At 43.2% G+C, this 14,581-nt stretch overlaps 1 protein-coding gene across 14 annotated transcripts in view; it reads right to left on the reverse strand.

Moving 5' to 3' along the window:
- The window catches only part of ppfia2 (PTPRF interacting protein alpha 2), a 131,780-nt gene extending 120,480 nt beyond the window's left edge, over window positions 1–11,300 (reverse strand). For 6 of the 14 annotated variants that reach the window (XM_028955054.1, XM_028955050.1, XM_028955049.1 and 3 more), the window contains exons 1-2: window positions 10,976–11,298; window positions 2,369–2,623 (exon numbers count right to left, since the gene is read on the reverse strand). In XM_028955054.1, the coding sequence (XP_028810887.1) occupies window positions 2,369–2,617 (249 nt within the window). In that variant the 5' untranslated portion in view covers window positions 2,618–2,623; window positions 10,976–11,298. Of the gene's footprint in view, window positions 1–2,368; window positions 2,624–10,975 lie in introns of all 14 variants that reach the window. The other 8 variants (XM_028955044.1, XM_028955040.1, XM_028955039.1 and 5 more) reach the window with 4 other exon arrangements.
- Between the last annotated feature and the right edge of the window lie 3,281 nt (window positions 11,301–14,581).

Consider the following 14,581-nt stretch of genomic DNA (forward strand, 5'->3'; position numbering starts at 1 on the left):
TGTTAAGATGAAAATGTAAAAGCCATAACTGTGAAATGTTCTGTCCCAACTACATAATAAGCCAAATTATGAGAGCCATTTTTTGACTTGTTTCACTTAAATTTTTTGCAATTTGAGGGTCTACAGAAACACAACAATTGTGAAGTGTAAGTTAATTTGAAAATGCTATGATGGCACCAATGTGTTTGTTTTTGTGTTGTTGTTCGCGTGTTTTATGACCCAAGAGTGTCCATGATGATTTGAGAGATAACAAAAGGACATTTTTGAGTAGCAGCAAATGTCCTAATGCTTCCACCCCTGATAAGACTTTTTTTTTTTTTATTGCTAAACGAATCTCCCCTCTCAGTTCATTTTTACATCATTTACTTTTACAGTATTTATCAGACGCCTTATCCAGAGCAACTTACAATCAGTAGTAGCAACTTAGGGTTAAGTGTCTTGCTCAGGGACACGATGTTAGTAAGCTGATTGTCATGAGGGAAAAAAATCAACAGTTTCTGGTTTTAACAATGCTCATAATATTATTCTAAGCATTTTACTCTCATGCATTGACATTGTGGTTAAGGCGTTGGATTTGAATATCAATGGTGTCTTCTTGCACATGCTTGAACACTGCTTGCAGCGTTGGTAGGAACTGCCCTCTTTACCAAGCGAATGAACCAGAACCAGAGAACAAAGCTACGTGTAGCAATGGGGAACAATCGTGGGAGCCACTTGAGTGGAGTGTCAGCGACAGAAGCCGTTCATTGACGACACCTCAGCCATTTGCTTAGCGTAAGGCTGAATACGGGTCACTCATGACAGTCCCTGTTATAGCAGAGCTCTCGCAACACCAGTGACAACAAGCAAGTTACATTTCCCCACATGTCCTCCGCACTCATCCAAAGCACAGGATTTAAGAAATCCTTCTGGAACCATGATGTCTGCACACAGCTTTCACTTTCTCCATGCCTGAATTTTCTGGAAAGGCGGCAGCAAAGTCTTGTGACTGGAATTACTGACACGCTTTGTGCCGAAAAGCAGCTAATCTTGATATAGCAATAATTATGTAAGACGTTCTGTTCCAAAAAAAAAGACTCCAAGATGAAATCACTCCCCACATTTGAAACTTTTCCTCTGAGACCACCATCAGTGCAGAAGCAACGTGGAACAAAAGCATCCAGACAATTTGTACACGTAGAAAGAAAAACACATACACAAACACACACACAGGCGCAAGACCATTCCCACTCATAACTTCGCACTGTTACAGTGACATGAATATTCTCGACTGTCACGGTCGTGCTGATGTGGTTCTGCACTTTTCTGACAGTCGGTGGAATAAAGACACCATTGTGTAGCTGTGTTGAAACCCTTTTTGCATTTCTAAATATTGGGTTTGTTATTTGTTCATCATGGTGTCGCACAATGACATCACACCTTCAAGGTTGTGAGTTTGAATCCTGGCTTGGATTTTTTGTGTGTGTGCACCCCACCCTGCATTATCAAAGGTGAGTTTTTTTACCAAGACAACCTGAGTATGAGGATGAAAGTGAAATGAAAGTGAAGTGATTGTCATTGTGAAACACTGCAGCACAGCACACGGTGACACAACGAAATGTGTCCTCTGCTTCTAACCATCACCCTTGGTGAGCAGTGGGCAGCCATGACAGGCGCCCGGGGAGCAGTGTGTGCGCACCTGTGCTTTTACAGGTGTTTATGGCTGAAGAAAAGTTGCATTGAAATGCCATTACACTGATGTGGGGCAGTGGTGGCCTAGTGGTTAATGAAGCGGCCCCGTAATCAGAAGGTTGCTGGTTCGAATCCCGATCTGCCAAGTTACCACTGAGGTGCCACTGAGCAAAGCACCATCCCCACACACTGCTCCACGGGAGCCTGTCATGGCTGCCCACTGCTCACCAAGGGTGATGGGTTAAATGCAGAGGACAAATTTCACTGTGTGCTGTGCTGCTGTGTATCACGTGTGACAATCACTTCACTTTCACTTCATGTCTTATTTATGCAGTAACTTCATTAGATTTTTCTCACAGTCCAAATCAATACATTAGCAAATGTTTAGCAAAAAGCCTCCATAATTCAGTATGTTATCTAGAGAAAGCATGTTAAATGGCATCCTTTTAAAAATGTGTTCTTTCCTTGCCAGCACAGCGTGGATTTTTTTGGTACCAGTCCAGAACTTTATATCTGGGTGGAGGAAAACTGACATTCTTATCTGATGGTCGTAGGCAGCCTTGTAAATTGGGTGTATGAAACCCAATCACAGAGCACCACTGTAGATGTTTTTCCGGTTTGTATTGCAATGAAAAGTGAGTGTGGTCACCGAAACACCTCTAATCATCTGTGTGGTTGCGCCGGGGGCCTGTGATACCTGAGGCAGAGCAGAGCTGAGCTGCCGCTGCAGGGAGTCTCGGTCGTAAATGACATCCTGCAGGTGCTGTTGAGCCAGTCCCAGACTCTCTTGCGTCTCCCGGAGAGTGTCCAGCAGTCGGTCGCGCTCGTCCAGCATGTTCACCATCAGCTGCTCGAAGTGCGAGTCGGGGTCCGACGCGCTGCTCTGGGACCCCCGCTGGCTCATGGCAGTGTCCTCGCTGATGGTGGGCATCACCTCGCACATCATCGCTGCCTGTGGGAGAATGAGGTTGAAGATCAAACTGAGGATCCAACAAACACAACTCTCTTCTATTCCTTTCCATTCTTGTGATTTTTAAGGACCCCCCTCAACCACAAATAATAACATGTAATACCTTATATCACAAAAAACAGTTATATAAGAATTGTGTAAGAAATTCAATTCATTTATAGTACACAATACCTTATTTAAAATGTAAACATTAAGATTAATATATACACTGTCACAGCACCTGGTACAATACAAACCAGAACTATGGGGTAATAATGAGAACAATCATATTTTTTTGGTCACACTAGTTTCAGTATCACTATACATTATGAGAACATTTGAATTCACAGTCCCCGACGTGCACAGTCCTAAATTAAATACTAGATGAAAGAGTGACACTAGCTACAGCAATGTATATTTATTCGGTTTCAGGTCTAAATCCATTTTGTACCCAATATAGGGTGTCTGTGGACAGCAGCGTGCACTGTTAATTCACACTGATTCCTGCCGACTCTTCTTAAAATCAATCCTGTCACCGCGTCTGACTGCAGGCTGGACAGGCCCCTCTAAGTCGCTCTCTGTATGTGCATGTGTGTGATTATAACTGTGTGTGGGGGTGGACAGCACTTCCTTCAGGCTGGGCTCTTGCATGCCTCTGCTCTGGGCTTCTCCCGCTTCCCTTGGCAAGGACAGGCTGTGTGTGTATGGTGTGTGTGTGCGTGTGTGTGTGTGCACACTTCATTGTTTGTCTGCATGCATGTGTATCAATGTGTATGATATGATGTATATCTGGGGGAGGTGTATTATTCTGTCTGTTTGTATGTGTGTGTGCATATCCATAAATATGCTTAAAAGTGTACACATGCACATGTCTGGAGGTAGTATTTTGTGAGTGTGTGTGTGTCAGGCCATGACTCAGTAGCAGCAGCGCTTGTGTTGTGCAGCTGGAGTGCTCTGCACATGTCTTGGGAGGCTATGCGCTCCTGCCCCAGATTTCACGCTTGCATTACTTTGTGGGCCAGCCTGCATCTTCTCCATGGGCTGGTTGCATAACTCAGCAGATATACGTGTGTGCACGTGTCAGCTGTGTGTTTTGGGTGCTGGCCTGTCTTTGCTTGGCCCTTGTCCTCTGAGGGAAGCTATCTGTTACACAAAAACTCTGAGACAGACACAAGCAGATCAGGGGCCCATCTGAATGTGACCAAGTCAATATCTGTACTAGGTCGCTTCATAGGTCACTGAAAAAAAAAATGTGTCTCAAAATCAAAATGACAGAGAATAGAGTCCACAGGAACAACAATGAATCAGTGAAGAAAAGCCAGTACCCATAAATGCAAATGTATGGCAGATACTGGGAAAAACACAGAGAGAAAATTTACATTGTGAGGGGTGGACACAAGCAGGGCAAGGCGATAAAGGGGCAGTGGTGGCCTAGTGGTTAAGGAAGCGGCCCCGTAATCAGAAGGTTGCTGGTTCGAATCCCGATCTGCCAAGGTACCACTGAGGTGCCACTGAGCAAAGCGCCGTCCCCACACACTGCTCCCCCGGCCCCTGTCATGGCTGCCCACTGCTCACTCAGGGTGATGGGTTAAATGCAGAGGACAAATTTCACTGTGTGCACTGTGTGCTGTGCTGCTGTGTATCACGTGTGACAATCACTTCACTTTCATAAATAAAATGTTATAATAAAACATAAAATAATATGTTTATATTTTTGACCGCCGCATTGTCATTTGTATTTTTGATATCTGGGTCTCATTTTTTGTGTGTTTATCCCAATTCCTAGGCTGTACATTGAAACATGGGCGCTTTTACACTGAGTGGTTACAGGAATGCAGATACAGAAACCGTCCACCTGGGGCGCTCTCACTAGAGTTGTTTTTCTTGTTCCATTCACAGGAATGTAAAAAAAATTCTGAGGTTTGAAATCCCATTGGTTCATAGCACAAACATTTCACTGCAAGACAAAATCCTGTGTTTTTAGAAAAAATGAGCTTGTGTGGTGCACCACTATTTAAAACACCACCTTGTCTCTGGGAAATGAACTTTGTGGATTACATGGTTTGTGGGAATGTCATGTAAAATGCATCAAGCAAAAGAACACTTAGAATAAAGCTATCTACATTGGTCTCTGGTTTACAGTTTTTGCAATGTAGGATGGAGCTATATGGCCTCCACCCTACATTGCACCAAAATCAAAGGTTAACATCTGAAAAATTACGTGGGTTTCCGCGGATCTGCTTCTCTTCTGGCGCTGTCGGCTTAGACTGGCCAGAGAGGCGAATCTCGAAAGGGAAGTACATGCTGTGTGTTTAACAAGATACTCCATTTATTTCATCACACATGGATACTTCACAATATATCAAGATTATTCCACCTACCATGCACGGCTCGCCACAAAATGTTTAATTGTAAACATACATTTATTTTATATAGCTTATTCAAAGTAATTTTAGCCCATTACTATTGCGGGACAGGTACAAGTTGATAGACAGCGCCACTTTAGTATGTTGTAAATCGATTTCATGAATCCAGAAAAAGTATAGAATGGGAGTCTGGGATGATTGTGGGGCCACAGGCATAGAGGCATGTCCTGTTGCCATGGGTTTATCATGCCAGTGCCACTGGTCAGGAACAAACACAGACCCTAGTAATCGCCTCCTCATTTGCCGCCCAGCACGGCACAGCACGGTGCCCCCGGTGGGGGAAAAATGACAGCTCTGTCCCTCAGCACTGCCTCTTGGCAGGACGCTTGCCTCTCGCCATGACAACAGGCCCCAGGCCAGAGCCACACCTGCTCTCGTTCCGCACAGAGAACACGGGCCTGGTCAACCGTGGCCGTCTGCTGCAGGTGAGGTTACACCACGCAGTGGGACTGGATCATGAGAATAAAGAGCAGCTGTTCGGAGGACCGAGGGGTGTCCTGGGTAACCTACGACTCGCCTGTCTGTCATTCCATCTCTCTATGAATAAATTCAATCTAAGAACCATTCAAGTAAATTTCATGTTAGTGTAAATATATATTTCTAAAAGAGCCAGAACCATCAGACCGTGGATATCAGAAAAAGCTCAGCGCTCCACGTATGTTCACCCATAATTTATTCTGCTGAAATACTGCATGCACATTGGTATGTACTAATATATATTCATGAGCAGGGTCCACTATAGGCACAAGGGGGTTCATTACACATAGTATGCTGGATAGACTGCACAATAATTTCTTCAAGACCCTTTTAATTAAAGCCAATACTATGGTTTTGAGTACCTCCAGATACTTCGTTTTTTTGTTTGCAGTCCCTGTTCTACTCTTCTGGGTGCCAGGCATGGAATAAAACAATCACTGAAATGAAACAGGAACATAAATGCTTGGCAAATACATTATTTTCTAGGGGGTTCTTTTGTTGCATAAAGTTCTGGTGAACAAAGACTGCACCAACTCACAAGAGAAGAACTCTTCCCTCATGCTTTCACCCTCTTAATCTACTAAGCACTGTCACCCTTCCACATCCGCGTCTACAAATACTGGATTCAGTCCATCCAAGACTGATTTTGGGGCGCTCTAAGTTTTTGTTTGTCGTTTTTTCCTTTTGTCTAGTTCGTAAAAAGTATACGAGGCTTGTTCCAGTGAAAGTAAGAAGGTTCTGTATCAGCAGGTCACATGTTTATGCTGACAGGATGTTGGGGTCTGGATAAAAGTACAGCTATGGTTATTGTCTTTGTAGCAGTTCAACAAAAGAAGAACGGTCATCCATATGAAGTAGCAGTGGGTCAGGCCCACAACCGCTATCGTCCCTATGTGCAGGAAAAGAAGGAGACATGCAGGTCACCATTTAATATGTTTCCCAGTCGATCCATGACAACGACATCTTCACAAACCAGGAGGTGAGTTTGATGACAGACTTTTTAATCAGTATTTGTAGGGGAACAATAATTAGCATTAATCATCAATATCCTGATCTGATTGATTATTGTCTCTGATATTTCCACACACTGAGCACATTATCATTGTGCAGTTTGTGCATATACTGTGCACTATTTGTCTTGCATAATTTGTGCCTTGTATGTAACTTAAGTGCATATTGTAATGCATATTTTCATTCTTTTTACATATAATAAATTGCATTGAGAAACACCAATGGTCAGTAAACAATTCCGTGTGTGTATGTGTGTGTTACTATATGCATCAATTAACATTGCAGTCATCAGCTGACCAATAAAATAATGTACATTATTATTACAACAATTTTAACAAATTATGTAAAGTTGTTAAACCTCACACTCCCTATCTGGTGTTTTGTCGATGCGATAACGTGACGGTACACTAATTCCCTGTGCAGCATGAAGGAACATGAAGAAGCCCGGTCTCATCTGTGCACTGCGGATACTGGCATATTGACGTGCGATCAATAAAGAACAATTGTGGAGCCCACTCCGCTGTCAATACCCTTGGCCTTTCACCAAAATATGTCTGAAATGTTTAAAGAAAAGCGAGTAACAAGACAAATGACAAAGGAATGAATTTATAAAGCAGACATGCATTATAAATGAGGGATTCATTCACCAGAATTAATCAGCATGTGCCAGATAAGGTGGTCTAGGGACCAAAATCTCAAGACGTAGCACAACACCAAGTGTGTGAATGAATATGTGAGAGGAAAGTAGGGTAGCGAGATGAAAAAGTGAAAGAGACCGCCCACCCCCGTTCACAGAGGCTTTATTCCACCAATCAATAAATTAAGATAAAGTCTCCCCAGTCCCTCTACCGTCACTGCCTCCACCAACCAGACATTGACATGAAACAACACGCACACATGGTGTAAAACGCTCATCGTCTCTGGGTAAACTCGCATGCAGTAGGAGTAGACAGGTCACGTTCAAGCACACTGATTTGTACAAAGCATTAGGGTCCACCAGTCCAAAGCCAGAGACGCCCGACTACACAACACAACGTTTCACTAGAACACACAGAGGATCACTGGCATATTTGTAGAGACCGTTGCAACAAATATGTTATACATGTATTATTATAATATCATTAAGACACTTGCAGGAATGGACATAGTTCTGATTTGCACTAAACAAATCATTAGACCCTGTAGCCTAGTGCGTAATGCATGGACAGAGTTGGGCCCATGGTCTTTTATTTTTGTGAATGAGTGAGGACCAGTGTGGGGTGTTGAGTAAGGACCAGTGAAACGTCTGCAATTTCACTGAAATTTCATCCGTTCCTCTCTCACAACAGTAACCAGATAAACACAATTAACCTAAAAAGTATGAATAACATGAAATGTTATAATATTGGTAAAAATCTCATTTAACAAGACAGACAACCATAGTGGGGTTTGGTCCCAGGTTTTACACTGGTTTTATAACATTACCCAGCATGCCCTGCATGAAGAAGCAAGCGGCTACTCAGGATCTTGTTTTTTCTAATGCCTCTGGTTAATCTTATTCATGTGAACAATGCTGCGTGCTGATAAAGCTGATAAGTGTAAAGATTCATCATGTGCTCATGTCTTATAAGCATCAAATAAATGAGGAGAACCTGGGAAATAGGGACACCTTTCTGTTCACCTTTCACCATATTTTTAAACTTACCACCACATTCCTGTCATCAATAAAGCTGAATGTCATCGAGAATGTGAGCACTACATCACAATAAATGTAATATCAATTACAGTTTACATTACAAGAACGGACAGCCCGTAGAAACATAATAGGATAAGGATGCTTTCAGAGGGATGTCGGGATGGAGTACATGACCAGACATGCCTTCATTCAGTTTGAAGGCCCCTTGAGGACTAGCTCCGGGGAAGTCCTTTGTCTGAAATAGTGGTGTTATGTTTCATGCAATGTGTTGCCATATACAGTACAGGCCAAAAGTTTGGAATCACCTTTTCATTCAAAGTGTTTTCTTTATTTTCATGACCATTTACATTCATAGATTCTCACTGAAGGCATGAAAACTATGAATGAACACATGTGGATTTCATGAAAATAAAGAAAACACATTGAATGAGAAGGTGTGTCCAAACGTTTGGCCTGTACTGTTTATATGTTTTTACATTTTTACATGGTTTTACATTAACATTTCTTCAAAAAATGAATACCTCTCTTTATTTATTAATTTTTTTTCTGTCTTTTTCTCAGTAAAGGACCTACTGCATTCCCTACAACCCAGACATGGCATGTGATGTGTCTGAATGTCATCTCAAAGCAGTGTCACATGCTAGACATCCAGACATTTTACTGTAACAAATACATGGGAAATGGGACACGCAATTAGTGAATCTTCTGTGGGAAAAGTTCCTGGCCACCACCCTGAATTCTCAGTATTGTTAAATGTGTGCTTGTGTGAGTGTGTGTACCCTGTGTGTGTTTGTGTATGTAAATAGCATAAAGTGATTATGAAATGTGGTATGATAATGAGTACAGACACAAGAACTGATTCTATCCTTACAATCTTCACACCAAAAAATAACACTTTGCCCAGCTACAAATCACATTGACATATTGTTCAGATCACAAAAAGATTGATGTTAACAGCAGCCTATGGTAAGGAGTTGACATGTTTTCATTTTTCTCGCAATCAGATGCGGCATTATCTTATTTTTTTTTACATGGACGTAGATTCCTTATAGAATGAGTCAATTCCCTGCATTTATTTAACATATTTACTGTGTTAAAGGGATATTACGTCATAATAAAGAGGAGCTGTCCGTGGTGCTGACTCGTGGCCCGTTTAATCATACCGCCTTCCGAGCAGCGTCTTTTTTATCTAAACGAATGTAAATGACATTGTTCCTAATGTGTATTAAATCACAGTGAAAGGGGGGGTGGACGTGTAGGGAGGGGTGCAGGGTGAGAGGCTTTCATCTGTCTTAGGGCCATTAGGGGACTGGGAACTAGGGAAAAGCAAACTGAGAAACACACACACACACACACACACACACACACAGACACGAGACCCAGCCATTCATTCACACTCCAGAGTGGAAAGTGGGTCCTCGCCAGGGTGGCTCAACCCTACAGCTGCAAAGTCACGCCAACCACCGATCGATGGGAAGGACTAGAGGTGAGGGCGGGGTGCGCCTTTGCCACAGTTCCTCACGCGACCCCACCGTGACCCGCTGGGTGGCATAGTGCACCTGAGGCCGTTCAGCAGAGTAAATACCACACGCTGTCACCCCCTGCAAAATATGTAACAGAATATCCCAGATTTTGTGCATGAACGCGATGCAACTGCTGTCATTTGCGTTTTCCCGCGCTTATCAGCGGAACTAACAAGCGGAGAAAATCGAAAAGGACTGTGGCGCCGGTGAAATATTAATGTGGTCAAGTGAGGGCATCAGGAAACACGGCTTGGCGTCGGTACTGCCATTTAATTTGTTTGATTCACATTAATCTGTGCGCACATGAATGCCACAGGCCTCCTCCAGAGCTACTGAACGGAAGCGATCTACTGAATGAAGGTTGTACAAATGAGTACTATGCACCGGCGGGGCGTATTATTTGTCGGCCAGGTACATTTTCTAACAGTTTAAAGGTAAAATTTGCACATCCTTCCAAAGCGGGTTTCACACATTTGGTCGCTCCAAGAAGACAGTGGGGTCTGGCTCTGTCATCACTACCCAGCATGCTGTGTGTGATGGTGACCATTCATTTGGCTGGTACACTCTTGGAGAACCATTGGTTCTTCTGAAATGTGCTCAACAAAGATTTCATTAAAAAATCGATAATAATAATATTTATAAAGCTTGACTGTATTGAATCAATGCTCTTTGTTGTATTGTGATTCTATATCTATATCTATATCTATCTATCTATCTATCTATCTATATCTATATATATATATATATATATATATATACATACACACACACACACACACACACACACACACACACACACACACACACACACACACACACACATATATATATATATATATATATATATATATATATATATATATATATATATATATATATATATATGTTGAATTCATTTTTACTGAGTAGATATGGATTGGCGGGACACCGGGGGTCTTTCTTTTTACGTCACGTCATTTATTCCGGTTCGTGTGAGGTTCCTCCCGTCATGTGCCGCTAATTCGGGAGAATCCGTGGCCATTGTCTCAAGTGCATTACATCATGCATGCGTCTCCCTCCCTGCCCGACCGCTCCAGCCTCCTTCCTCTATTTCTCCTCCGACGTTCCGCTCCGAGAAGAAGCTCCCTGCCTCCGCGGAACATCTGGGAGAAGTTTCCCCGCCTCGGCCGGTGGCGGCTGCGCCGATCACCTTGAGGCGCTCCGGGGCGGATAGAACGCGCGGAGCCACCGGCGTCGTACTCACGGTCTCCTCCCGGGCCGCCCCGCGTCCCCCCTCCCGTAGATCGGTGACCGCCGCGGTCCTTTCCCGGCCGGAGCGGCCGCCTCCTCCGCCGGCGCCCCCGGTTACAGCAGCTCGGCGCGTAAATCCGCCGCTGGCATGTTCACCGACTGGAGGTCGCCCGGCTCGCCGATGACATCTTGCTCCCCGGAAAGAGCCATTGGTAAATAAAGGGCAAAAAGAGAGAGAGAGAGAGAGAGAGAGAGAGAGGGAGAGGGGGAGAGAGAGGGAGAGAGAGACGCGGCACGTTACAAATTGCGCGTCGAGAAGCAGCCCCTCTCGGTAAAGACCATTGTCGGATCCGGCGGAGGGGAGGTGGGCGGCATCTTAAAGTTGCAGCTGTTCAATACCGGCGCCCGGAGACGCTCCGTGGACCCCTCATCATAAAAGCATCACGTGATCTACATATATTATATATGTGATAATATCTGAGTGTGAGTGAGTGAGTGTGTGTGTGTGTGTTTGCGTGTGTGTGTGAGAGAGAGAGCACGTGTATGTGATAATAAACGTGTGATCATTTTTATCCAAAATGCATCGCCTCGCACCTAACTAGAGTGGAAAGTTACATCGATTTAAAACGATTTCATCAAAAATGTGTGTCTTTCCCAGTCGAAATGTCTTATCAGTCCAGAAAGTATAATACAGGCTTATGGTTGTTGCAGCAGACACTTATTTTATTTTTTTCGTGAAATGACATGAGAGAATGAAAAGAACAATAACAAAAAAACAATATTTTAAATGTAATAATTACGTTTAATTCAATGACCTTTTTTTTGCAAAACATTTCTCAAACAGAAGTGCACCTGCAAGGAGTCGAGCAGAATTCAGGGGGTTCGGTTTAAGTTGCTTTAATTGTTGTGATCATGACATCCTGAACTGGTTTTTAAAGTGCGATCAAACGGCATCACAGAGAAGACCCCGGCAAACACTGACTTTACAGGCTTTATCTGTAAGGATTATAGAATGTTCACATTATTGTCATACACACACACAAAAAAAAAACTAGTAGAACAGGCTCTGAAAACTGCACATGAAGCCCTTCCCTGTATTTGCACTGCGCACTTTGCCTCTCATCTACATTTCAGTGGAAAGTCGTTGGGTCGAATTTTTGGTCATTCTCAGGGCTGTAGAGCTAAATCTTTTATGCGGCTTCACCACAGTGTCAGAAGAGAAATGCTTCTTGTGGACATGGTCTCCTAGTTCTGAATCATACCTGCACAGTTTTAATTGAAAATGATGTTATATCACTGCACTGTGCGGAAGTAAGAGAATTTTCAGTTGACATGATGATGGAACCTGAACAACTACAGAAACATGCAGATCTTTTTGAAGGATGCTTTAATTTGGATTTCTTTTTCAATGTAAATAAACCATCTACTTTAACTAAATGCCAACGAGAACGAAGAAATGGGTCTTCACTGGCTGAGCAGAGGTATGGGAAGATCGGAGAGCATCTTGTTCTGCGCTCTGATTTGGCTCTGAAATGCAGCCAAGCCATTTAGAGGCTTGAAAATGAACAGACCCAGTCCTAAAATGGACAGTAAGGAAGCCGGTCATGAAGAAATGTGAACATGCATGTTTATCACGGAAAAGCACTCAGAAGAACTCTTAATGCAGTCTTATGAGCTGAATGTGTATCCGCATGAACTATCTAATTAAAACAAGAGATGCATGACGGAGATGGATGCTTCTTAGTGCCGATTGTTCCTCTTTCCTGTGCTCTTCATTTCACTCTTCAAGTGCTCTCTGCAAGACGGTGTGACCCTGCATCTTCATTAACATCCCAGCTCGATGGGAGGATCCCTGTCCATGGTGCTGATCCAAAAAAGAGAGGTGGGACCCAGACAGAGAGAGAGAGAGAGAGAGACTCCATCTGCATGATGATCAGGTGACATCAGCGACCAAAAGACAAAAGACAGCTCATTCACTGTCCTTCCCGATCATGAGGCAAGGAGTGCGTAAAAGCGAGTACGGCGAACCGCCCATTAAATCCTTCTGGAAGATCTGAGATGTAGTGACTTGCTGCAGAAAAGGATTCCCAATGAGGCTGATGCTACCAGCTGTGATTCGCTGTGGGGGATGTGCTTTCAGGGCGATGCAAGAGGAGCACCGACACCAAACGTGCAATTTGGTTTCAGTCTTCCCATGTCATATTCCCCCACAAAATGGTGCACTACACTATACAAAAACTAGAAAGAATTGCAAATGCACACATATATATATGTATACATACCTAAACATTTGTTTTATGACATAAGAAGAGGTGAGTTCCTTGACTCAACCAGTAAATCAGCTTTCCTTCAGTAATATGATGTCACGATTTGTCAGGACATCATTTGCCTTCTGAACCCCAATAAACAATTGCTACATCAGGGCTTCCTCTCGCTCTCTGGCTGCTGATGTCAGCAGATGCTTTACATGGTTGATAAACATGACTGTTAACACAGAAACTATAGTAATATAATGATAATAAAGTAATATAATGATGAGAATGTGGACGCTGAGAGAATATATTTCCCACTCGAGCTTATTTTTCCATTTTGAGGTTTCCATGGCTTTCAGGGAAAGTTTTAAAAACTAAATCTGAGCAAATGTGCTTTATCAAGGCTGACATTTTCCCTGCCTATACCGACACTTTTTGAGAGCCCACATTATTGCTGTATGGCCTGACAAATCGGTGAATGGTTTACCTTGGCGACCTGAGGTTCCTCAGACACACAGGGGGCGTTTATCAGCTGAGGCCTGAACGGCTGCCTGCTGACTTTATTACATTCGGACCTCAAAAGGAGAGATCCACACCGGTCCAGTGTCTCCTAGATCCAGTTCGTTTCCTGTATGTGTGTGTGCCTGTGTGTGTGTGTGTGTGTGTGTGTGTAAGGTTTCATCACTATTATTTGCTATAGCATGATTACCTCTATTGGACATTAAATATTCTGGAATACAGTAGCAAATAGTTTATTAAATATTTTGCTACCCATGTAATTCTGTGGGTGGAGATCCCTCTTCACCTACAGCGGGGAAAAACGCGAACCTGGCAACACTGAAAAGACCTCCGCCGGGTGATTGGGTGATAACAGTGTCAAACCCATGTGAGCTCTGTGTATCCCCGCCGTTGGCGATGACAAAGAAAGGATTACAAGTGTCTGCACCTTCGATAAATCTTTTTATCGGGCTGCCCTGCCTCGCAGAAAGATGTCTTATTTTAGATTTTCAGCACATCAAGCATACAGACCCTGTCAGCAGCCACATAAAACCCACCATAAACCTGTTTACTGACCAGTTTGACATGGAAAAGCTGGCGAGAATATGGGCAGCTCAGAAAATGCTGGGGAGAATATGGGCAGCTCAGAAAAGCCTAATCTTCCTGACACTCTGAGCACTGAGATAACATTTAACAACTGCAGTAGTACACGGTGATATAATATCAGGCGTGTTCTAGTGAACAAGAAGAATAAAAAATATGGAATGGAAGGATATTTAATCATTTCCGTCACTGAGCGACGGGAAAGGTGCACTATGACAGCAGATAAATAATCCTCCATCAAGAAGGAAGAGGAGATAATTACATTT

This window comes from Denticeps clupeoides, chromosome 15 (genome assembly GCF_900700375.1).
Source record: "Denticeps clupeoides chromosome 15, fDenClu1.1, whole genome shotgun sequence".
Taxonomy (NCBI): domain Eukaryota; kingdom Metazoa; phylum Chordata; class Actinopteri; order Clupeiformes; family Denticipitidae; genus Denticeps; species Denticeps clupeoides.